At 42.6% G+C, this 27,179-nt stretch overlaps 1 protein-coding gene across 1 annotated transcript in view; it reads left to right on the forward strand.

Annotated features, from left to right (window-relative positions):
• The window catches only part of rnf13 (ring finger protein 13), a 190,037-nt gene that overhangs the window by 132,017 nt on the left and 30,841 nt on the right, over window positions 1-27,179 (forward strand). The window contains exon 8 of the mRNA XM_078410455.1: window positions 154-247. Within this exon, the coding sequence (XP_078266581.1) occupies window positions 154-247 (94 nt within the window). The remainder of the gene's footprint in view (window positions 1-153; window positions 248-27,179) is intronic.

Here is a 27,179-nt window from a genome sequence, read left to right on the forward strand (position 1 = left end):
TTTGAATGTGAATGCAACTTGAATGTTATTGATTACTAAGATGGGATCAATTCTCTCCTGAACAGACAAAAAGTAGATATTTATATTTGATGTTCATTTAACGTAGAATAAACCGATATCTCAAAATCCGCTCATTGTTTGTCCATTTTCTAGATTTCAAAATTTATTCAAGATAGACACAGGGCAAGAAGAAACAGGCTGCGTAAAGATCAGTTGAAGAAACTACCAGTACACAAATTCAAAAAGGGTATGTGGTTCTAGCTTTAATTCGTTTCAATCGTGATTTATGGAATTTGTTACATGAAAAATGCAGTAACATTATTTGGGTTTTTATTTTCACTCGTTTAAAACATTTATTGAATCTGAGGCTTTCTTTGTTAAGAAATAGGGATAGTGTAGCCTGTGACCCAATGCTACTTAAGTGAGACATTCAACATGTCTTTGTGATACTTTGTTGCGTTAAGATGAATTATAATTTGAAAGAGTGCCCATTTCAGTCAACAGTAGACTCCGCATTTCAGCGGAGTAGACTAATGCACAATAGCGCATTCAGGTAGCCATGGGATAAAACAAGTCAACATTTTGTTTCTGCCCTCGTTCTCCTCACCTATCACTTGCTAGGCTTTGCCTCCTCCCCCCCCCCCCCCCCCCCCCAAACTTCATTTCCAACTTTCTCTTCCTCACGACAGTTAGTCTGATCAAGGATCCTGAGCTGAAATGTGGCAGATCATGTCCTCCAGAGATGCTGCCTGACCCGCTGTTACTGCAGCACTTTGTGTTCCAAAAACATTTTGTGGACGATTAGATAAATGTTTAAGACTGCAAGAAATGGATGACAAAGGGAAGAATTTATGACGATGAGGTTGGAAGAAGGTATGAGGCAAATTGAGGGTCGTTAGCTTCATGAAGAAAGAAAAAGAAAAATCAAGGACTGGTCAAAGTCTTTAGACTAAAATAACGAGATGTGAGATAATGTGATGGGTATGGAGTGACAAATATTGAAATAAGTGGATGAAAATTATAATGCCTTGGAATGAGATGAGACTAGAATGAAAAAAGCAAGGCAACGGAGATTAGGGCACAATGGGCATATACTGTCTTGATCACTTAATGTTATGTTTCTATTATTGTTTGTAATGTTTGACATTGTTCCTTTGTTTTCAACTCAGTACAGTGTTCTGCATTATTGAAATTGTAATTGACGTACATAATTGTCTCTTTATATTTCATCTTTAACCGTTGTGATTAATTTTTGATGAGGTGATTTCACATTATGGGCACCGAGTGTGGTCTAAACATTAAGTTTTAAAATGATAGTATATTCTATTTTAGAGTGTGAGACTGAAAGCTGCTTTATAATGTATGCAAAGTCTTCCTGCTAATTGGAGCAATTGTTTATTTGTTCTTGGGTAACCTCGGAGATTATGATGTCTTTGTGATTTTAATTACCAATTCTTGAAAAGTTATCAATGCTCAAGTACTTTCATAAGGCCTCAGAATGTCTAAGTAATTCAATGATACTTTATTGTCACATGTATCTAGGGTACAGTGAAATGCTTTGATTTGCATACAAGCCGGTAAAATCATACAGCAGACCTCACTTAGGTAGTACACAAGTGTCGCTACGTTTTGGCGTTGACAAAGTTACAAAAGTTCACTGAATAGTCCTATCTACTGCCTTTTGCCGCATGTGGCAGCAGCCATACTTCCCTCACACCAAGCCCCCCTCCCCCCCCCCCCCTTCGTTCTCGGTGGCCCCATCCCACAGCTTCTCCATAAGCACCATATTCCAGTTATTAAAAGTAGCAGATTATCTCATTTTATAATTACCAAAAAGACCTGATTGGAAACCAAATATTTTAATGATTGTTTGACTATTTGAAGTGCTCCGAGCATCCATTGCGACACTTGATATTAGATTTGCATTGTAAAGTAGGGATTTGATACGACGTGACAACTTTTATAAAAGCTTGTTGGAAATCAATCCACTTTGCCTCTCTAGGAGTATTAGCACTGCCTATGACAGATGGTGTCAGATTGTTGCAGTCCTCCCACATTGTCTTTGCTTGTCTTCTGGTGATCATCTTGAAACTGTTTTATGTTTTGCAAATATGTTGTGACCAGACTCACAATTAGGCATTTGCAGTATCTGATTATAGCATCAGCCTTTTTGGCATGCAGATTTTAAATTTTTATATATAAAGAGACGTGCATCAAAGGTTAAATAGAATTTTGTTTTGACTTTTTAATTGTATTTCTGCTCTTTAATCTCACACTGAATGCCAGTTTTGCTGGAAAGGCTAACATTTAAAGCCCATTTCTGATTGCCTCCTTCGAAGGCGGTGATGAGCTGCCTTCATGAATCATTGCAGTCCTTCTGATCTGCTGAGTGGGAACTTTGAAGATTGTGATGCAGTGGCGATGAAGAAATGGCTAACATATATCTATTTAAAATGGTGAACCTGTTCGTGATAATGTTTTCTCATTTGTTCTGCTGTCCTGGTGATTTCTGGTGGTAAATTTGCAGGTTTGGTGAGTTATCCTTTATTTCGTATACATTGCAACCACAGATTGCCAGGGAATACAAGGGAATGTGGTGAACGGAGTGCTGCTCACATGGACATTTTATTCTGCATCGAGTCAACCTATATATTAGAGTTGCACATCCAGGCATTCAAGAAATATTCCATCACATCACCTGACTTGTGCCTTGTGGATAGTGGAAAGGACTTGAGGAAATCAGTAGGTCAGTTGCTCACTAGCTTCTGACCACTTGTAATAAAACTTTGGAAGCAATTAAATTTCTGGTGAATAGTGATCCCAGAATGTTGTTGCTGGAGGATTTGGCAATGGTAATACCATGGAGTGTTAAGGTGTGCTTGATTCTCTTGTTGCAGTCATTTCTTGGCGTTTTACGTTACTTGCCAATCACCAGCCCATGCTTGAATTTTGTCCAACCCTTGCATGTATGTAAGGACTGCCTGATTAACTTACGAACTCCAAATGGAACTCAACACTGACCAGTCATCACCAAAGGACCACCTATTGACCTAATTGTTATTAAATCTACTAAAGGCTTAGGCTTGAGCTGCTGCTTTGAGGATCCCTTGCATCGTTGGCTTAAGGCTCCAACAATTTAGGACATATTTTCTTTATTCAGAGGAGCTTGTTTCCAGGATTCCCATTGTCTGCAGTTTTACCAGGACCTCTTGATTTTGAAGTCAGTCAAGTTCATCTCTGGAATTTTGGTTCTTTTTTATACAGACTTTAATGTTAAACTCCTGTCCCACTTAGGCGATTTTTTAGGCACCTACATGGTCGCCAGGGTGTTGGCTGTACGATCGTGAGTAGTCTCCTCAGTCGCCCAAAGAGTCGTAGGGTCTTTCTGGTCGCCGATGGATATTCAGAATGTTGAAATTTTTTTGGCGACAGTGGGGTTGACGCCAATGAGCGTAGCTTGACGTCTCCTGATGTAGGTGCTGTCATAGGTTGTCACCAGGTGACGTAGGTTGTCGCCGGTGCTGACTTCAGTGAATTCCATCAGCAACTACCTACGTCAACCAGCGACAGGTACCGGCGTCAAAACCGGAGGCGAAAATATCGTGAATTGTCTTCAGTTGTCACCGACAGAGTCGTACCTTGTCACGAGTGGACGTAGGTTGATTTTGGTTGTCGTAGGTTGTCGCCTGTGTGGTCATAGGTTGTCGTAGGTGCGGTCATAGGTGGACGTCCTACTCGCGACGATTGGGTCGTTGGTTGTCGGTAGCTTGCCGTAGCTTGACGTCGACTAGGTGGTAGGTTGTTGTAGCTTGTCGTAGACATTGTCGAAGGGAGGTCCAGTCGCCATTATTTCAGCGACCTGCTACAACTATGACAGTCTCCGGCAGTCGTCTAAAAATCACCTAAGTGGGACAGGCCCTTTAGCTGTGAATAAGAATGGAACCAAATGAACTTGGAAACCAAAGAAAGTAGCAATGACCAGGTTATTGATGGTACTGTTGATAATCAAGAAGATTAGGCCAGTAATCGACATTTGTTCTCTGTTTGTGGACTGGACATAATCTATCTGGAGATTATAATTGATTTATGTTTAAATTTGGAAGAAGGAGAACTTGTTGAATCGACAGACCTCCGAAAGCAATGACATTAAGGCAACATTTGATGGTGTAAGGCCCTTTGCCATACTTAGTCAAAAGTTTCCTTGATGTCAAGAACGTTCTCTCTCCGATCAACTCGCCTCTACTCCACATTCTAAATGGTCCTATCAAAATCCACATGAAGCATTAAGGACCAGTTATTAGTGAGGAAGTGCAGTTTCATAGTGCAATCAACTTCACTTTCTATCACTTTATTCAGAGTAGATTAGAACGGTAATTAGCTATCTTAAATTAGTTTTGCTTCATGTAACTACGATGCAGCTGCGCAAATTTCTATGTGGATACCAGTATTGTAACTAAACTGGCACAACTTGGCTGGACGGGGTAGCTCCTCTTGAAGCACAAGTCTCCGGCACCACAGTCAAGATGTTGTCTGGTTTCATAACCAGTTGCCGTCGCCAGTGCTGTCAACCATGTGGGGCATCACAAACTGGCTGAAAACTGACTTCTGTTCTACTTGGAATCTCTAGACAAAAGCTGAAATGCTTGGTGTTTCTGGTTGAAGATGGTTACAAGTAATTCAACTTCCCCCGTAGTACTCATGCTGGGGTCTGCCATCATTGAGAATGGGGATGTTTTGGGGGTTGCCCACCACTATTTGTGATTCCGTGTGACAGGAGCACAGAACTTTGGTCTGATCAATGGATTGTAGTGTAACTGGGCTGTGGTATGGAGCTTGGTGATGTATCATTTGTAAATCTAGTCCATCGGTAAATGCTGAGTAGGTTGTAAACTAATTTTTTCATTATTCATAGTGTCCTTTTCAGGAGGAAAACAGGGCTTCATGTATATTCCACTGGGTCTGGGGTTGCATATAGCCCAGACTGGGTAAGGATGACAGATTTCCTTAAGTGAACATGATGGGTTTTTATGACAGCCATTAGTTCTTTGGTGATCGTTACAGATGCTCTTTGTTGCTGCACATTAATTCATTTAAATTCTCTGAAGTGATGGGTTTGGAACTTGTTTGAACGATGCATCCTGCGCTCCAGAATACTGAATGAGTGACATAACCACCACACTTTCATTCTCTGGTTGCATGAAGACCAGTTTGCTGTGAGCTTACTTCCACATTTTGCTGGAACTTTAATTGCATTATTTTTTACTTTGATATTTTAAATGTGTATCTGCTAAAGTATTAATATTTTAATTTATTCCATCCACTCTCCAGAATTCCTGACACCCTCACCCCAACCTTTAACCCTTAACCAGTGAAGAGATTGAAATGGCTGCTCTGTGTACGTGATGAACAAGTAATCTATAAGGTGCAGGTGGCATTTTAAGATCATTAATAATTTGGCAGTTCTGGGGATAATTTTATTTTTTCTAATTATATTTCCTGGTTTTCCTCTCAGTTTCCTGTTATAATGATATTCCAGTTCTTTGTTTGGGGCTAGTTGCCTTCAAGCTTTTACATTGCTTTGCTTTTCTAAATATTAATATGATCTGGAAGCAAAGTGATGCTCTGCTAATTAACTCTCTGCTTACACTCGTAAAGATGCAAAGTTTAGAGAATTATTTAAACCTCCCCTCGAGCATAAACATTGGTAAATGTTGCGGATTAATTTCTCATCCAGAAGCAGCGGTGATTTTTTGGCCATCGACTTTACTGAAACTTCCATAACAAACACCTGTTTAATCTATCATTAAACAAACAAATAATTCCCAAAACTGCTTTTTTTTAACTTTGAGATTGCTAAACTAATTATGCACATTTGTTGGGCCCTTTTCCTAGTGTGCATCTCTAACATGATTTGCCTGTGTGGGGTAGATTGTAGTTTTAGCACATGCTAAAAGTCTTGTGCTTTGTTGGATGTGTTTGAGAAGTACAGTTTAGAGATAAATGTTGGTTCATGGAGGAAGGTGTGATACAGGTGTGCCCACTGGCTAAGCAAATGCCAAAAGCAGAGTGTTTGCAATCAATCTGTGGTACTGTAGAAGTTTTTGAAAGATCTACAAACAGCAGAAGTATTTTAATCCTACCAGCTTGTATAAGAAAAATATCTGTCACTGAAATAGACAAAATATATTGCATGAATGTTTTTTTTTATAAAGAACACAGCTCTATTTGTCTTACCAGAACATGAGTCCATATTTTTACCTCATTCAGTTAATCATTCAGTTTGTCTAATGTGAAAGGAGGAAGAAAAGAAGAATAAAAGAATATCTAAAATGTTCATTGTTACCATCTTGGGCAATCGGAATCGAGTCCAGGACCTTGTATTCATGCATATTCAGATTTCACTTGCCTTCCATAATCTGGGATATCCACTCAGCTAAGAATTGGTCCAGCTTGGTTTAGAGATACAGCCTGTAAACGAGCCCTTCGGCCCACCGAATCTACGCCGACCATCGATCACCTGTTATTCCAATTTTGAATCCTACACACTAGGAGCAATTTACAGAAGCCAATTAACCTGCAAACCTCCGTGTCTTTGGAACGTTGGAGGAAACTGGAGCACCCGGATAAAACCAACACGGTCACAGAGAAAACATGCAAACTCTACACAGATAGCACCCAAGGTCAGGATCGAACCTGGGTCTCTGGCTTTGTGAGGCAGCAACTCTACCACTGCTCCACTGTGACGACCTCCCTTTAGAAAGTTTGTAGTGTTAACATTCATCTAACAAACTGACATCTAAACCAAACTTGAGACAAAACATCACATTCTTATACCCATTTTTGTGCTAGTGCAATCATGTATTACTTTCTATTCTTCCTACTAGCATGAACTGTTCATCATGATCCTAGTTCTGTACTACAAACATTGCGGGGATCATTCTTCACAAGGAAATGAGAGGCCGAAAACATGTTACATTTGTACCTAAATTAGCTGGCAGGTTGAGTGCTGTTCTGGAGAGATGCTGCAGTGTTTTCTAGATGCAGTTTTGTTCAGCTCCCAGGTGGACATTACTTGGTGCATTTTGAAAAGCAGTCGGGAGGTGATCCCCATTGCTGTGACCTGCATTTATCCCTTGATTGACTTTGGCTGTCACGTTTCCTACATTCTGTCAGTAAGTGCAATTCATAAAGCACTTAGTTGCTACTAAAGTGCTGTTGGACAAATTAAGGTTGTGAAATGCACTGTTGAAGTGCAAGACTTCTGATAGCTTTATTTATTTTTGATTTTCTTAATAGAAAATGTAATTGCAGTATATTTCTCTCAGCTGCCAAATAATAATTCTCTATTAGATCAATTCTACATTCCTATTTCCTCATAAAACCATGTGTGTTTGCAAATGCGCATCTTTGCTTGTTTAAGACCTTTCAAGCCTGGCCTGCCCTTATCCAACTCCAGCTCCATAGTTTGGATTTGTTAATCAGTTAATGAGTAAGTTAATTTTGCATTTAGATTTCATAAAAGCTTTTTCATGTTCATTAGCACATTTGAGCTGGCTGAGAAATGAAAAAACGTGAACCTACAATGAATCCTATGTGAACTCAGAGTTTAAATATGGTGAGTGAGTAATTGATTGCTGCTCGTGCAAGATGCGACCTTGAATGCTACCGTTACTATTGCTGCCAACAAGAAGAGTCTGAATGAAATGGAGCCTGCTGCAGCTGTACTGATTTGTAACAGTGCTGTGTTTAACCACGACGAGATGAGTCAACTAAACTTATTATTTAGGAACATTTCTACTTGGCAAACAAAATTTGTCCAGGATGTAGACTCAGCCAATTTTGGTCTGACTTTTATATTGAATGGATGCATCGAGATTTCCATTGGATTGTGCTTTGGATAATTCTATTTGGTTTAGAATAAACCTACAATCAAGCATCTACTGGTCTTGATGACAAGGAAGATCCTTGATGACAAGGAAGATTATTGTCCCCATAATGACAACTGGATTATGGGGTGAACTGTATGGATTGTACGTTTGCATTCAGCCAGGGTTAATTAATCGTAGAAAGAGTCAGGCAAAGGTTTGGGTTGGTGGAACTGATTTGCCTTGTTAATATAGCAGTGCTCATTGTACAGCATTCATTTTGTAGTCACCAGCTGTTCGGTCAGGTACATGGATCAGAGAGGTTTTGAGGGAAATGGGTCAAAAACTGGCAAAAAGGGACTAACATAGATGGGTATCTTTGTTGATATGGACAAGTTGGGCTGAAGGGTGTGGGTCCATGCTATTTGACTCTATGACTCTAACTGTAAGCTTTTAGAATTAGCCAACTAGGCCTGGTCTGATCTGCAAAAAGCAACATTGTTCTCAGATAGACCAACTGATGAGCAGAGTGCTAATGTCAATGCAATTGAGCTGTGCTGTATCTCAATCAGCTTCTTCCTCTAACTGCTTTGGAATAAACTTAACAATGCAGCAATGTTTTCTTTGTGCCAATTAATTTGGATAACAAGGAAGAGCATCCCAGGCAACTGAATTATTGAAGGTGACTTGTTCTGGAGATTTATTACAAGGTAAAATAGGTGAAAATTTGTATTCATGCGACTGACATTTTTTATCTGGGCTTAATTAGCAATCTAAGGTTATACCACATGGGGTAATTGATTTTGTGTTTCACAAGTCCTGTGCTTCATACCATTTATTATGAGGATGTTTATTGTTTTAATCTTAAAGTCCTTATCCACAGTTTAAATAATATTTCTGTGCATTTGATAGTATACAAGAAACCTATATTTTTTAAATAAAGAAGATTCTAAACTTCTTGGGTGCACTCCTAAATGCTAAATGGATTCTGAAGATCAAAGTCATTTTGGGCTATTGACAGGAAATAGTTCCTTCAATATGTCATACTGTATTTTCGTATTTCCCCTCATTAGTGTCTTCATTCAGATGCCTTGATTCCCTTAGATCAGTACTGTGGAACCTTTTGGAGCCTACATCTGCAACTGGCTTCTGAATTTGCTGACTGGAAAACCTCAGCCAGATAGAATTGGTCACAACATCTCCTCCCTGACCCAGGAGGGTCAACATTGGTGCCCCGCCGGGTTCTGTGTTAAGCCCCGAGCTCTACTCCCTCTACATATATGATCACGGCCAACGTAGTCTTTAAGTTCACCAACCATTCTTATCTGTCTGAAATACAGGAAAGAGATTGAGAATTGGCATGATGTCAGGACATTAACCTAGCCCTTAATGCAAGAGGAAAGAGTTGGTTGTTGACCTGAGGAAGCGAGGGATTGAAATCAACCTTATCTTTGTCAAAGGACCTGCTGTAGAGATATTAGACAGCTTCAAGTACCTTGGCTTCCATATCACCATTAACCCAACTTGCTCCCTTCACATTGATGTAGTGATCTGTGTGTTTGCTTTCTTAGGTGTCCGAGAAGATTAGGCATGTCCACAAATGTCCACAAATATGCTGTAGAAAGTATTCTGATGGGATGCACCTCAGTCTGGTATTGGAGTTTCTCTACTGTTAACTGCCTGAACCTGCAATGGTGCATCACAAGCTCGTCATTTCCTTGCCTCCCAGTCAATCTTCATTATGAATTAGGAAGGCTAGAAATATCATCACAAATGTCACCCGAGCCATTCCCTTTTCTCTCTTCTACCTTTTGCAAGAAGATACAGAAGCTTGAAAGCTCTCTCTCTAGACTTAGGAACAGCGGCTTCCCCACTGTAATGCGATTCCTGAACCTTTTTTTTTGTTTACACCCCATTCCTCGGGGTGCTGCCACATACTCTTAACTCTACCTCATTTGGTTATTCCATTACTATACTTCAATATTCTTTTGCACAACTCTGATTTTGCACTATAACTTTGCAGCGTGCTGCGGTTTTCCACTCGTTGCATTGTTGTATTTGCCATTACTGTATCTATATTATTTACTTGGTGAACTTTGTGTTAACAGGGAATAACAGTAAAAACAGGGAAGACAAGTGGAGGTAAGTGTTAATCAAATGAATCCAATATGGCTCAGATTCCAGTTTGCCTTGTTTGAAGGCTGATAGCAATAACTGTTAACATGTCTCACATAGTCTTGAGAGTACTTAACATTGTGACATCAGGAAAACACTGCTCTGGACACATGCCCCTGGATAAAGACTCAGAGGCTGACATGCCTTCACACAGTGGCTCCTCTTTTCTGAACAAACCCACTGACCACATTTAATTTGTTTCCCATGCCTCCAGTCTCATCCCTTTTCCTCCAGGACAGAACACGGATTCAGTTCCCCTGACTCCATCCACCTCACCTCACCTGGATCCACCTATCGTGTCAGTTATTGCCCCACTCCCTTACCTTTTTAAACTAACCATTTATCTCCCCTTCACTCTTTCAGTGCAGATGAAGGGTCACAACCCAAATCCTTTCATGGAAGCTGTCTGACCCACTGAATTCCTCTAGTAGTTTATTTTTTGAATGTAAAATACATTTCCACGTAGGAAGTGCACAATAGTAAATATAGCAAAAGGTATTTGAAAGCTTTGGCACCTTTGTGGCTCAACATGACAACCTTATTCAAATTTTCCAATCCATTCTGTGATATTTTACAACTAATGTTTCTGCAACACTGAATCCCCATCCTTCGTCTTGTTGACATTGTGGGAGAATTGTATGTGGGTGACTTTAAAAAGTGAGATAGGGAGAGTTCTTGGACAGAGTTCCCGTTAGTGACGACTAGACTGGCACGATTAGGGAATCCTGGTTGATGAGAGATATTATGAGTCTGGTCAGGAAAATGGAGGTGGAAATTAGGTATTGGCAGCTGGATCAAATGAATCCCTTGAATACAAGGGATGTAAGAGTACAGTTTAGAGGGAAATCAGGAGAGCAAAAAAATAAAACATGAGATAGGTCTGGCAGATAAGGTGAAGGCGAATACCAAGTGATTTTACAAATATAGAGCTAAAGGGCAAATGGGGAGATAATAGGTTTCCTTCAGGATCACCTGGATAAGCCGGGAAGCATTGTGAGAGTCATGTTTTTTTACTTCTCCAGTGCTTTTAACACCATCCGGCCTGCTCTGCTAGGGAGCAAACTGACGATGATGCAGGTGGATGCTCCATTGGTGTCCCACCTGACTGGACAACCACAATATGTCAGGCTACAGAACTGCATCTCGGACATGGTAATGAGCAACACGGGGGGCCCACTGGGGACGGTCCTCTCCCCCTTCCTGTTCACCATCTACACCTTGGACTACAGATATAACTCTGACTCTTGCCACCTGAAAAAGTTTTCAGATGACTCTGCAATTGTGGGCTGCATCAGTGAGGGGAGGGAAGCTGAATACAGAGGTGTAGTCGATGACTTTGTTGAATGGTGTGGGCTGAATCACCTGCAGCTCAAGAGCGACAAGACTAAGGAGTTAATGGTGGACTTTTGGAGGAGAGGAACACCCCTGTCCCCTGTCTCCATCAATGGTGTGGATGAGCAGCTTACCAGGGAGTGCAAATACCTTGGAGTGTACCTGGACAGTAAACTGGACTGGTCCAGGAACGCTGAGGCCCTGCACAAGAAGGGACATCCAGCTGTATTATTTGAGAAGGCTCCGCTCCTTCAACGTCTGCAGTAAGATGCTGCAGATGTTCTACCAATCGTTGGTAGCCGGTGCCATCTTCTTCGCTGCCGTGTGCTGGGGCAGCAGGGCGAAGGCTGCGGACGCCAATAGAATCAACAAACTCATCAGGAAGGCTAGCTCTGTCCTGGGGGCTGAGTTGGATTAATGGGAGGTGGTCTTGGAGGCCAGGATGCTCCTCAAACTGCGGAGCATCCTGGACAATACAGCTCACCTCCTCCATGACACGCTGGTCAACCTGAGGTGTACCTTCAGCAACAGACTGGTTCCACCAAGATGCAGGATAGAACGCCACAGGAGATCCTCCCTGTGGCTATCAAACTGCACAACTCCTCCTCCTCCTGTATTAGGGTAGACTGCAACTGACTCCACTCGCCCCCCCCTCAATCTTTGCAAATCCCCAATCCTTTCCACTCATCACTTTAATTTCATGTTTCATGTATTTTGTGTTTCTATGACTGTTGGCAGATCAATTTCCGTGCTGGGATAAATAAACTTCTATTGTATCGTATCGTAGGATCAATGTGGTATCAGTGTGTAGAGTCACAGGAGATGGGTGAGGTCTTAAATAAATATATCTCATCTGTATGTACTGTGGAAAATGTCATTAGAAGCTAAGGAATTAAGGAAAAAGGAATACTGTTGTCTTGGAATATAACCACATACAAAAGGGGAAGTGCCAGCAGCATTAAAGTATATTAAAATAGATACATTGCTGAAGCCTGGTCAAGTGAATTCTAGGGCATTGTGGAATGCTAGAGAAGAAATTGCAGGGCCATTTGCAGTGATAATTGCATTATCTTTAACCAAGGCTGGAAGACTGGAGGATGACAAAAGTTGTGTTTATTTATGAAGGGCTGCAAGATCAGCCCAGGGTACTACAGGTTAGTGAACATGATATCAGCGGTGGGAAAATTACTGGAGGGGATTCTGACAGACAGGAATCTACCAGCATTTGGAAAGACGAGGATTGATTAGGCATTGCATGTTTTTCTGCGCAGGCAACATTTGATATAGGTGTTTGGAAGAGAAGATCGATGAGGCAGGGCTCCAGACATTGTCTACAAGGACTCTTGCAAGGACTTTGGCCTGCATGGTAGGCTAGGCCAGAAGGTTAGATCATTTGGGATCCAGGGAGATCCAGTGTTGTTCCCTCTCTTATAGGGCCAAATGATCACTCTCATTTTTCCAGGGTAGAGGAGTCTAAAAGGAGAGGGCCTATGTGAAATTGGAAAGATTCAAAGGGGACTTGAGGGGGAAACGTTTCACACATCTGATGCTGGATATATTGAACACGCTGCCACATGAACCTGTCGAGACGGGCACAATTACTAGGATTAAAAGACACTTAGATGGGTTAGTAAAGATTTAGAGGAATATGTGCCAAATGGGACCAGCTCAGAAAGACATTTTGGTCAGCATGGAAGAGTTGGGCTGAAGGTGCTGTATATCCCATGCTGTATATCTTTGACTCTTGGACAGACTGAGTAAATTTCAGTATTGATGAGTGCAGTATGCAATTTGGTGGAAGAATAAGGGGGCTACAAGCTCATTGTAAATATCCTCATTGGATAAAGGAGCAAAATAATTTAAAAGTTCATATGCACATCATTAAAAGTAGCGGTGCATCTTAACAAGCTCATAAAAATACCAGTAATTTATTTCCAGAAGGATAAAATTGAAATGCAGAAGTTATGTTGTATGGAGCCTTAATTATACTAAAGCTAGTCTAATATAATTAATATGACCATGGAGTCATAGAGTGATACAGAGTGGAAACAGGCCCTTCAGCCCAACTTGCCCACACCGGCCAACAATGTCCCAGCTACACTAGTCCCACTTGCCTGCGCTTGGTCCATATCCCTCCAAACCTGCCCTATCCATGTACCTGTCTAACTGTCTCTTAAAAAATGGGATAGTCCCAGCCTCAATTACCTCCTCTGGCAGCTTGTTCCATACACCCACCACCCTTTGTGTGAAAAAGTTACCCCTCGGATTCCTATTAAATCTTTTCCCCTTCACCTTGAACCTATGTCCTCTGGTCCTCGATTGCCCTACTCTGGGCAAAAGACTGTGCAACTACCCGATCTATACCTCTCATGATTTTATATACCTCTTTCAGATCTCCCCTCATCCTCCTGCGATCCATGGAATAGAGACCCAGCCCACTCAACTTCTCCCTATAGCTGACACTCTTTAGTCCTGGCAATATCCTTGTAAATCTTTTCTGAACCCTTTCAAGCTTGACAATATCTTTCCTATAACATGGTGCCCAGAACTGACCACAATATTCTAAATGCGGTCTCACCAATGTCTTATACAACTGCAACATGATCTCCCAACTTATTCATCATTCAGAGTACTCATTACTTTGAATGATGAAAGCCAAAGTGCCAAAAGCTTTTTTGACTACCTTATCTACCTGCGACTCGATCTTCAAGGAACCATGCACCTGTACTCCTAGACACTACCCAGAGGCCTACCATTTACTGTGTAGGTCTTGCCCATGTTTGACGTCCTAAAATGCAACACATCACACTTTTCTGTATTAAATTCCATCAACCATTCCTCTGCCTACCTGGCCAATTGATCCAGATCCTGCTGCAATCTTTCACAACCATCTCCACTATCTGCAAAACCACTAACTTTTGTATCATCAGCAAACTTGCTAATCTTGCCCTGTATGTTCTCATCCAAATCATTGATGTAGATGACAAACAGTAAAGGTCCCAACACCGAACCCGGAGGCATACCACTAGTCACAAGCCTCCAGTCCGAGAAGCAACCTTCCACTATCGCCCTCTGCTTCCTTCCATGGAGCCAATTTGCTATCCATTCAACTATCTCTCCTTGAATCCCATGTGATCAAACCTTCCAGAGCAGCCTACCATGCGGAATCCTGTCGAATGCCTTACTGAAGTCCATGTACACAACATCTACAGCTCTGTCCTCATCGACCTTTTTGGTCACGTCTTCAAAAAAATCAATCAGATTTGTGAGGCACGACATCCCACGTACAAAACCATGTTGACTATCCCTAATCAGCCCTTGCCCATCCAAATGCCTGTATATCCTATCCCTTAAAATACTCTCCAGTAACCTACCAACAACAGATGTTAAGCTCACGGGCTGTAGTTCCCAGCATTTTCTCTGCAGCCCTTCTTGAAAAGAGGCACAACATTTGCCACCCTCTAGTCTTCCAGCACCTCTCCTGTATTTAAGGACCACTCGTAAATTTCAACCAGGGCTCTCGTAATTTCCTCTCTAGTTTCCCAGCAATGTCCTTGGATATATCTGATCAGGCCCTGGAGATTTGTCTATCTTCAAACACGACACTACCTTCAGTACTTCTTCGACAGTAACCCTGTCTGCTCTCAAGACACTTCCAGTGACTGCTCTAATTTCCCCCGTCCTACTGTCTTTCTCCTCAGTAAAATCAGAGGAGAAATACTCATTTAGTACCTTTCCCATCTCCTGTGGCACCACACAGAGGTGACCGCTTTGATTCCTGAAAGGTCCCATTCTCTCTCTAGTTACCCTTTTCCCCTTTATGTATTTATAAAACCTTTTGGGATTGTCCTTGATGCTACCCGCCAGAGCTATCTCCTGGCCCCTTTTTTAGTTTACTCCTTAGTTCCCAAAACTCCTCCAGGGATGCACTTGATCCCAGCTGCCTATACCTGTCCCATGCATCTTTGTTTTTGATTAATGTCTCAATTTCCCATGTCAGTCAAGCTTCCTTACTTTTGCCTGCTTTGCCCTTCACTCTAACGGGGTCGTACACATCCTGAGCTTTCTTCAGTACACTTTTAAAAACATCCCACTTGGCCGATGTTCCTTTCCCCTCAAATAACCTGCTCCAGTCAACTTGAGCGAGACCTTCTCTCATACCCTCAAAGTTGGCCTTACCCCAGTTGAGCATTTTAACACGTGGACCCTCTCCGTCCCTATTCATAACTATCTTAACCTAATCAAACTGTGGTCACTGGTCCCAAAAGGCTCCTCTACAAACACTTCATTAACTTACCCTTCCCAATTTCCCAATACTAGATCCAGCGTTGCCCTCTCACATGTGCGGGCCTTCACATACTGCATAAGAAAACTCTCCTGGACACTTTTGAGGAATTGCACCCCATCTAAACCTTCATGCTGTGATTTTCCCAGTCTATATCGGGAAAGTTAAAATCCCCTACTACAACAATCTTATTTGACCTGCAGCTGTCTGCAATCTCCTGGCACATTTGTTCTTCTAATTCCTGTTAATATTCGGGGGTCTATAGTACACCTCCAACAAGGTGATCATCCCTTTCTTGATCCTCAGCTCCACATATAGCCTCACTAGACGAACCATCCGTAATGTCACCTCTGAACACAGCCGTGACATCCTCCTTAACCAACAATGCAAACCCCCCTCCCTCCTCTTTTTCCCTCACCCCTGTCTCTCCTGAAGCTCCTGTACCCTGGAACATTGAGCTGTCAGTCCTGCCCGTCCCTTAACCAGGTTTCAGTCATGGCTACAACGTCCCAGTCGCTCGTACCTATCCATGCCCTAAGCTCAGCTCCCTTACCTGTGAGGCCCCTTGCATTAAAATACGTGCAGTTTAAACCAACGCTCCTTCCTCGCTCTCTGCCTTGCACATGCCTATTCTGTCCTCTAACCTTTCCCATACCATCCTCCGTACCGACTTTTAACCTCTCACGTGCCTCTGTCCTGCACGAGATCCCACAAATAGAAGAAAATGCTTATATTTATATCAGAACTGATGGAATATAATTCTCAGGAAAGATTAAACATATTGGGGTTTATATTTCTGGCAAACAGGGTTTGGTAAAGTAGAAATGGAGATGTTTTCACATGAGTAATAACAAAGCCTGCATACCTATATAATAGGGATTGTGGTGAAATCAACTTGGCTAGCAAATATTTAAAATGTAGAGTTTGCTTCCAAAGTAAGAAATTGATTTAATTAGTGTTCCAGAGGGGGTATTTAGATAGAGCTGGGAAATGGAGAGAAAAAAATTAAAGATTACATTTGGAGACAAAGAAAGAGATTTATGTGGAACAAACATCAGTATGAATCAGTTGGGCCAAATAGTCTGGTTTTGTATTGTTATTACTGTACAAAACAAAAAATGAAGGCTCGTGATTGATTCCTGAGATTCTCCAAATACCATAATCTAAGTGTATGATTAAAAATTGTTTTATTTGCCAGTTCAATTTTTCATCAGTGTCCACACAATCATAAAAATTGGACAATTTACTTTTTTGTCCTTGGCCAACAGTAACAAGAAGGATTTATTCACAAAATGCTGGAGTAACTCAGCAGGTCAGGCAGCATCTCGGGAGAGAAGGAATGGGTGACGTTTCGGGTCGAGACCCTTCTTCAGTCTCGACCCGAAACGTCACCCATTCCTTCTCTCCCGAGATGCTGCCTGACCTGCTGAGTTACTCCAGCATTTTGTGAATAAATCGATTTGTACCAGCATCTGCAGTTATTTTCTTATAGTAACAAGAAGGACATTGGATAGTAATGAGAGCTTTGAGGTTCTTATCGAATTTAACCAGATTTTAAAAATAACCATTGTACTCCAAGTTCCTGGGCAGAGGAATTAATTAGAGGTACTTTAAAACCGGTGACCATAAATGTAAGATTGTCATTTGTACATTCTTTATTCAGCAAACAATTATGATGCACAAGTTTCTACTGCAGCGAGTAATTCATGCAAAAGCTTTCATTTTCTAGCTTTTTTGCAATTCTCATTGGAAATAACAGCAGGTTTTTTTTCTTGCTGCATTGAAAGATGCTATGTAAATTGCTTTAAAATAATATGTAGTTAATTTACCATAATCTGTATTTGAGCAATACAAATTGCAAATTTTTTCTTGAGAAGTGCAATTAAGGTTGGTTTTACTGCAGGTATAAACCTTTTTTAATTCAAATGATTGCTTACTGGAATCTTGGAAACTTAGTGTTGCCACTCACAAAGTTAATTTGGATCTGGAATTTGAGTTAGAATCTATGCCAGACTTGAGTTAGAATCTATGCGTAAAATAAATGGAGGAGCTTTCTTCATAAGATGTATTCTGGCAGGCCATTGATGAATTTATTGGAACATAAACTTTAATCTAAAAGTACACCGAAATACAAATTCAGTTAAAGGCAAGGTTAAAAGAGAAATATGATTAAAATGGCCTTGCCTTGGTCAAATAGAAGTACTTCCCCCTTAGGTTCCTTTGGTTCTTTGCCAGACTCTTGTCCTTGTTGTAATATTTAGTGTTGAAATTTAAACTTAGGCCTGCAATGAATTGTTTTGGAGTTACATGAGATTCTTCTGGGGAGTAAAAGGAAAGTCATTTGAGTCATTAGAACGGAAGAATCCATGTTTCTGTGTACTTGTACCAATGATAAAAATATTAAAACTATTCTCCAAATATCTTGATTTCATCTTATCGCCCCCGCCTCCCTCTCATCCAGTCTCTTCCCACCTACATCCGACACACCTCACCTTTCAACTCTTCAAATACATCCAATTACTGGGCTCCCATTGCCTCATCTTTACTATGGGTGTCCAGTCTCCTTCCATCTCTACTGTCCAGCAGTAACGTCTCACGGCCCTCTTGACTTTTCCTTGAACAGAGACTCAATCAGTTCCCCTCTACTAACACTCTCCTCTGATTGGAGAAACTTGCTCTCACCCCCAACAACTATTTTGGCTCTGCCTTCCTTTCTCAGTCCGAAGAAGGGTCCCAACCCGAAATGTGGCATGTCCATGTTCCCCAGGGATGCAGCCTGAGTTAATCCAGCACTTTGTTTATTTTTTTGTAAACCAGCATATGCAGCTCCTTGTGTCCAAATGCCTGTCTTTTTGGTGGTTATGTAGAACAGTTCTTGTAACTAATGTACTCTAGCACCATCCCCCAAGTCTTTCTCCACTGTATCGACAATGGCATCGGGGCTGCTTCCTTCACCTGTGCAGAACTTGTTCATTTCATTAACTTTACTACTGACCTCCAAGCTGCCCTTCATTCTCTGACACCTCCCCCCCCCCCCCTTCTTGATCTCCCTTTCTCAATGATAATCGATAGACTATCAACTGACTTCTGCTACAAACCCACTGACTCCCACAGTTATCTGCACCTATTCCCACCCTGCCCCTTGCAAAGACGCCATCCCCCTACTCTCAATTCTTTTCTCTCTGCCGCATCTGCCCCCAAGATGAAGCTTTCCATTCTGGAACATCTGAGGTGTTCTCTCTCTTTCGTAAACATTTCTTCCCCCCAACCCCCGCTGCCATAGATGGATTTCCTCTGTATCCCGTAGTTCTGCTCTTGCTCCCATTCCCCCCAGCCGGAACAAGGATAGAGTTCCACTGGTCCTCACCTTTCATCCTACCAGCCTCCGCATCCAACACATCGTGCTTCCGCCAACTTCAGCGTCTTCCCCCCACCAGTCACATCTTCCCAACCCCACCCCTTTCCGTTTTCTGCAGAGACCGTTCCGTCCATCACTCCAAGGTACACTCACCCAAGCAATCACTCCCTCCCCAGGTACTTTCCCCTGCAACTGCAGGAGACGTACCACTTGTCCTATGCCTCTTCTCTCACATCCATCGAGGGACCCCAGCAGTCCTTCCAGGTTCGCATGCACCTCCTCTAATGTCATCTACAGTGTTTGGTTTTCCCGATATGGCCTCCTTTACAGCAGCGAGACCAAGCATAGTCTCGGTGACCATTTCCATTTCCTATTCTCATATGGACCTTTCTGTTCCAGGCTGCCTCCATTGCCAGAGTGAGGCGACACACAAGCCCTGGAGGAACAACACCCCATATTCCACTTTGATAGACTGCCCTTATCAACTCTCTTTGTTGCGTTATCAAAACACTAATCAACTTTATAAGAAGTTGTAAGATGGAGGTTTATTGTGTTCACATTAATGCAAGTTGTGATCTGCTTAGTGTTTGTGAGCACATCCCCCCCCCCCTCCCCCCCCCCCCACTATTCCCTCCACCTCACTTAAGACTGGTGTAAGGAAAATACTTCCATAAATGAAACTTTAAATCCTGCTGCAGAAGTGTCGTCTTTCACTGTGAACTCTGCCATTTTGAGTGTGTGTGCCAGACTGAGCTGTTCTGCTGATGGACTATTCTTTGAAAGCATTTTCCGGATTCTTTCAGATTGAGGACTGGCTTTATTTGGCACAGTGTTTGTTTCAATCTATTTTGTGTTTCTGTCTGGATAAGCTGGATGGCATCTCTCTCTTTCAAATACATATATGGCTGCTGTTTCAAAATTAAAATGCAGTACGCTGCCAGACATTTAATGTGTTTTGTATTTTCAGTTGAGCCGTTTGAATAACTGTTTTAGCTGCTTTTTTTAAAGCAGACTCAAGAAATGCTCTATGCATTCACTATTCATCTAGTCAATGATTCTCCCATGTCAATGTTAAACCTAAGTTAATGCTCCCTTATTGAAACATATTGGTCAGGCGGCAATTTGTTCTTGTTTATTTTGGCCACCAGGGAAACCATGAAAAACTTCGAACACTATCAAGTTTTGCAGGAGCTGCTTTAATTAAAATAAAAGACAAATCTGAAATGTTTTAAGAGTAGCACTGCACATTATATTCTTTGTGCTCCAGTTACAAATCTGTGACCATTCTCACAAAATAATATCAATGAAAGAATGAACGATTTATACAGTTCAATACTATTGTTTCACATGCTTTGAAATATTTTAAATTGTTGTGATTGTTGTGATAAAATCCCCAAATGGCAGTGTAATAAATGACTTTATTGTTGGTGTGCTTGTTGATGAAGGTATTAGGAAAAAAATCCTTGCTTGATACAATTAAGGTCTTGAAGTAAACAAACATTTGCACATTCAGACTCCTTGCCTGGACTTGAACATTCAAAATTTGTTATTACTGACTATACTTTTTGTAATCTGTGTGTTTGAGTGAATGCATGAAACTCCGTGCCTGGGGCCTACACACTTCAAGAGCCTGGAATAGAATGACTGCTTTTCGCCATAATCGTCTACACTGCTTTCCAACAGCAGTCATTTGTGAGCACTGCCTAACCATTGAAATTCTTTCCCCACTGTCCATAAATATCTGATATCCTTGACCACATCTAATGTTTCTTCTAGACTTGTTCTTTTCATTGTTAGTCATTCGGAGTAGAGGGCCCCTCAGCCACAAACCTGCTCCGACCATCATGCATTTATTTACACTATACCTCCATTACTCCCATTTACATCCTTCCTCGTTCCCCTCAACAGAGTCATGGAGAGAGATAAAGCATGAAAACATGGCCTTTGGGCCACCGAGTCCTTGCCAACCATTTACACTAATCCTACAGAGGCCCACTGTGAAGCGAGCTACTGCCTATCCCAGCCCCTGCTTCTCAGAACTCCCTTGATGCTCTTAGCTGAGTGTCCTGGGGGTCCAAAGTGGAAAATAAATTTGAAGGGCAACACAGTGGCACAGCGGTAGAGTTGCTGCCTTACAGCACCAGAGACCCAGTTTTGATCCCGACTATGGGTACTGTATATACGGAGTTTGTATATTCTCCCTGTGACTGTGGGGGGTTTTCTGGGTGCTCAAGGTTCCTCCCACGTTCCAAAGATGTACAGGTGTAGGTTAATTGGCTTCCGTAAATAGTCCCAAGTGCTAGTGTATGGGGTGATCATGGTCGGTGTGGACTCGATGGGCCAAAGAGCCTGTTTCCAAGCTGTATCTCTAATGCCTTAAAGTCTAAAGCCTACATTAATCCCGTTGTCCTATGTTCAGCCAACTGATTCAAATTCAATCATTCACCTAGACACTCTGGGTAATTTACAATGGCCAAATAACCATCCAACATTTTTGGATGTTGTTGGAAACCGGATCACCCAGGATAAAGCCATGCTGTCACATGGAATTTGTGCAAAGTCGACACAGTCTGAAGAAAGGTCTCGATGCAAAACGTCACCCTTTCCTTCCTTCCAGAGATGCTGCCTGTCCCGCTGAGTTACTCCAGCATTTTGCGTCTATCCACACAGACAGTGGCACAGTTCAGGATTGAGCACCGTTGTCTGAGCTGTGGGTCAAGACCCTTCTTCAGACTGATGTCAGAGGAGTGGGTGTGACAAAGATAGAATGTAGTTGGAGACAGACTAGTGGGAGAACTGAGAAGGGGGAGAGGAGGGAAAGCACGGGCTATTTGAAGTTAGAGAAGTCAATGTTCATACCCCCGGGGTGTAAGCTACCCAAGCGAAATATGAGGTGCTGTTCCTCCAATTTGCCCTGGGCCTCACTCTGACAATGGAGGAGGCCCAGGACAGAAAGGTCAGATTGGGAATGGGAGGGGGAGTTGAAATGCTGGGCAACCGGGAGGTCAGGTAGGTTAAGGTGAACTGAGCAGAGGTGTTCAGCTAAACGATCGCCAAGCTTGCGCTTGGTCTCACCGATGTGCAGAATTTGACACCTGGAACAGCGGATACAGTAGATGAGGTTGGAGGAGGTGCATGTGAACCTCTACCTCACCTGGAAAGACAGATGAGTTCCTTGGATGGAGTCGAGGGGGGAGGTAAAGGGACAGGTGTTGCATCTCCTGCGGTTGCTGGGGAAAGTAGTCTGGGGAGGGAGTGGTTTGGGTGGGTAGGGACGAGTTGACCAGGAAGTTGCAGAGGGAACGGTCTCTGCAGAAAGCAGAAAGGGGTGGAGAAGGGAAGATGTGGCCAGTAGTGGGATCCCGTTGGAGGTGGCGAAAGTGTTGGAGGATAATATGCTGTACGTGACGGCTGATGGGGTGGAAGGTGAGGACAAACATAGAAACATAGAAACATAGAAAATAGGTGCAGGAGTAGGCCATTCGGCCCTTTGAGCCTGCACCGCCATTCAATATGATCATGGCTGATCATCCAGCTCAGTAGCCTGTACCTGCCTTCTCTCCATACCCCCTGATCCCTTTAGCAAAAAGGGCCACATCTAACTCCCTCTTAAATATAGCCAATGAACTGGCCTCAACTACCTTCTGTGGCAGAGAATTCCACAGACTCACCACTCTCTGTGTGAAGAAATGTTTTCTCATCTCGGTCCTAAAAGACTTCCCCCTTATCCTTAAGCTGTGACCCCTGGTTCTGGACTCCCCCAACATCGGGAACAATCTTCCCGCATCTAGCCTCTCCAACCCCTTAAGAATTTTATATGTTTCTATAAGATCCCGCCTCAGTCTTCTAAATTCCAGCGAGTACAAGCCCAGTCTATCCAGTCTTTCCTCATATGTAAGTCCCGCCATCCCAGGGATCAATCTGGTGAACCTTCTCTGTACTCCCTCTAAGGCAAGAAAGTCTTTCCTCAGGTTAGGAGACCAAAACTGCACACAATACTCCAGGTGCGGTCTCACCAAGGCCCTGTACAACTGCAGCAGAACCTCCCTGCTCCTAAACTCAAATCCTCTTGCTATGAATGCCAACATACCATTCGCTTTCTTCACTGCCTGCTGCACCTGCATGCTTGCTTTCAATGACTGGTGCACCATGACACCCAGGTCACGTTGCATCTCCCCTTCTCCCAATCGGTCACCATTCAGGTAATACTCTGCTTTCCTGTTCTTGCCGCCAAAGTGGATAACCTCACATTTATCCACATTATATTGCATCTGCCATGCATTTGCCCACTCGCCTAATCTATCCAAGTCACTCTGCAGCCTCCTAGCATCCTCCTCGCAGCTAACACTGCCACCCAGCTTCATGTCATCCGCAAACTTAGAGATGTTGCATTCAATTCCCTCGTCCAAATCATTAATATACACTGTAAATAACTGGGGTCCCAGCACTGAGCCTTGCGGTACCCCACTAGTCACTGCCTGCCATTCCGAAAAGGACCCGTTTATTCCTACTCTTTGCTTCCTGTCCACCAACCAATTTTCTATCCACCTCAACACTGAACCCTCAATACCGTGTGCTTTAAGTTTGTACACCAATCTCCTATGTGGGACCTTGTCGAAGGCCTTCTGAAAGTCCAGATATAACACATCGACTGGTTCTCCCTTATCCACTCTACTAGTTACATCCTCGAAAAATTCTATAAGATTCGTCAGACACGATTTGCCTTTGGTAACTCTGACCTTGTTGTGAATAGGGGGAGGGGGAGCAAGAGCGGAGCTGCGGGATATCAACGAGACTCTAGTGAGAGCCTCATCTATAATGGAAGAGGGGAACCCCTGTCTCCTAAAGAATGAGGACATCTCCTATTAGTGGATGGAAATTGGCTGGTTCTGCGGTTGAGGAAGAAACGGAGGGCTTTAAGACCTTCCTGGTGGGCGATGGAGGTGTAGACTGGTTTTACGGTCGAGGAAGAAACGTTGAGCTTTAAGACCTTCCTGGTTGGGGATGAAGTTGTAGACTAAGTGTAGAATAAAAAAAAGATCCAGCTTCTGTTGCCGCTATATTTATACTGAGTTGGTTGTGCCGGCTGTTGAAAACCACAATAATATGTGCAAGTGCTGTTTCACTACATGATACTGGCATTGCACAGGATTGTAAATTGAATTGTGGCTTTGTTGGCAACTGACAAGTACATCCAAAGTATGACTGGGATAATTCCTGTGCAACATCGGTTTTTGATCTGCTGGCAATTCATTCATATTTCTGTAGGGAATGATAACTTTGTAGGACTTACAATTCAGAAATTGCTCTTTTGCCCATCATGGGCATTCCCGACTCCTTATCTACTTGGACCTATGCCCCCTTCTCTTTCCCTACACCGTGTAAATTATTTACTCACATACTTATTTAATTTATTTCTGAGATCCCTGATTGATTCTGTTTTCACTACCTTTAGAGGCGTTGAGTTCCAGATCACAACCAACCTGCATAACAACTTATTTGCCCTCATGTCCTTGCCTGCTCTTCAGTTTAAATCTGTGTGCGCAGGTTCTTGAGTCATCTGCTGATGGAAGCAACAACTTTCCACTTACTCTTTGTAAACCCATTATATTCTTGTACAGCTCCATCAAATCTTCCTTCAAATTTCTTTGCTCGACGGAGAATAACTAGCTAAATCACCAGTCTTATGTACTTGAAAAGGGTTGCTGATCTGTATGAGAAAGGTAGCTAAAAGTAATCCTTTTTCTTTCATTTGTTTAATTAATTTTCATCAGTGGGGTAGCTGGTAGCAGCTGCCTCACAGCACCTGATTCCAGGTGTTTGCTCCTAACCCTGGATGCCGTCTGTGTGGAGTTTGCATGTTCTCCCTGTGACCATGTGAGTTTTCTCCGGGTGTTCCGGCCTCCTCCCACATTCCAAAGACGTGTGGGTTTGTAGGTTAATTTGTAAGTAAATTGTCCTTAATGTGTAGGCATTGGATGCGAAAGTGGGATAACATAGAACTAATGTGAACAGATGATCGATGGTCAGCTTGGCTTTGATGGACTGAAGGGCCTGCATCCATATTGTATCTTTCAATGAGAAATTGTAAGGGTAAAAAGACCCTAATGGGAGTTATCTATAGGCCCCCAAACAGTAGCCTCGACATAGGGTGCAAGTTGAATCAGGAAATAAAATTGGTGTGTCAAAAATGTAATGCTACGGTGGTTATGGGAGATTTCAACATGCAGGTAGACTGGGAAAATCAGGTTGGAAATGGACCCAAGAAAAGAGAGTTTGTAGAGTGCCTTCGAGATGGATTCTTAGAATAGCTTGTACTGGAGCCTACCAGGGAGAAGGCAATTCTGGATTTAGTGTTGTGTAATGATCCTGATCTGATAAGGGGACTAGAGGTAAAAGAGCCATTAGGAGGCAGTGATCACAACATGATAAGTTTTACTCTGCAAATGGAAAGGCAGAAGGGAAAATCGGAAGTGTCGGTATTACAGTATAGCATAGGGGATTACAGAGGCATGAGGCGGGAGCTGGCCAAAATTGACTGGAAGGAGGCCCTAGCAGGGAAGACGGTAGAACAGCAATGGCAGGTATTCCTGGGAATAATGCAGAGGTTGCAGGATCAATTTATTCCAAAGAGGTGGAAAGACTCTTAGGGGAGTAAGAGACACCTGTGGCTGACAAGGGAAGTCAGGGACAGCATAAAAATTAAGGAGAGGAAGTATAACATAGCAAAGAAGAGTGGGAAGACAGAGGATTGGGACTCTTTTAAAGAGCAACAAAAGTTAACTAAAAAGGCAATACGGGGAGAAAAGATGAGGTACGAGGGTAAACTAGCCAATAATATAAAGGAGGATAGCAAAAGTGTTTTTAGGTACGTGAAGAGGAAAACAATAGTCAAGGCAAATGTGGGTCCCTTGAAGACAGAAGCAGGGGAATTTATTATGGGGAACAAAGAAATGGCAGACGAGTTAAACCGTTACTTTGGATCTGTCTTCACTGAGGAAGATACACACAATCTCCCAAATGTTCTAGGGGCCGGAGAACCTAGGGTGATGGAGGAACTGAAGGAAATCCACATTAGGCAGGAAATGGTTTTGGGTAGACTGATGGGACTGAAGGCTGATAAATCCCCAGGGCCTGATGGTCTGCATCCCAGGGTACTTAAGGAGGTGGCTCTAGAAATAGTGGAAGCATTGGAGATCATTTTTCAATGTTCTATAGATTCAGGATCAGTTCCTGTGGATTGGAGGATAGCAAATGTTATCCCACTTTTTAAGAAAGGAGGGAGAGAGAAAACGGGTAATTATAGACCAGTTAGTCTGACATCAGTGGTGGGGAAGATGCTGGAGTCAATTATAAAAGACGAAATTGCTGAGCATTTGGATAGCAGTAACAGGATCATTCCGAGTCAGCATGGATTTACGAAGGGGAAATCATGCTTGACAAATCTACTGGAATTTTTTGAGGATGTAACTAGGAAAATTGACAGGGGAGAGTCAGTGGATGTGGTGTACCTCGACTTTCAGAAAGCCTTCGACAAGGTCCCACATAGGAGATTAGTGGGCAAAATTAGGGCACATGGTATTGGGGGTAGGGTACTGACATGGATAGAAAATTGGTTGACAGACAGAAAGCAAAGAGTGGGGATAAATGGGTCCCTTTCGGAATGGCAGGCAGTGACCAGTGGGGTACCGCAAGGTTCGGTGCTGGGACCCGAGCTATTTACGATATACATTAATGACTTAGACGAAGGGATTAAAAGTGCCATTAGCAAATTTGCAGATGATACTAAGCTGGGGGGTAGTGTGAATTGTGAGGAAGATGCAATAAGGCTGCAGGGTGACTTGGACAGGTTGTGTGAGTGGGCGGATACATGGCAGATGCAGTTTAATGTAGATAAGTGTGAGGTTATTCACTTTGGAAGTAAGAATAGAAAGGCAGATTATTATCTGAATGGTGTCAAGTTAGGAGGAGGGGGAGTTCAACGAGATCTGGGTGTCCTAGTGCATCAGTCAATGAAAGGAAGCATGCAGGTACAGCAGGCAGTGAAGAAAGCCAATGGAATGTTGGCCTTCATAACAAGAGGAGTTGAGTATAGGAGCAAAGAGGTCCTTCTACAGTTGTACCGGGCCCTGGTGAGACCGCACCTGGAGTACTGTGTGCAGTT

The sequence above is a fragment of the Rhinoraja longicauda genome, chromosome 13 (assembly GCF_053455715.1).
Source record: "Rhinoraja longicauda isolate Sanriku21f chromosome 13, sRhiLon1.1, whole genome shotgun sequence".
NCBI lineage: Eukaryota > Metazoa > Chordata > Chondrichthyes > Rajiformes > Arhynchobatidae > Rhinoraja > Rhinoraja longicauda.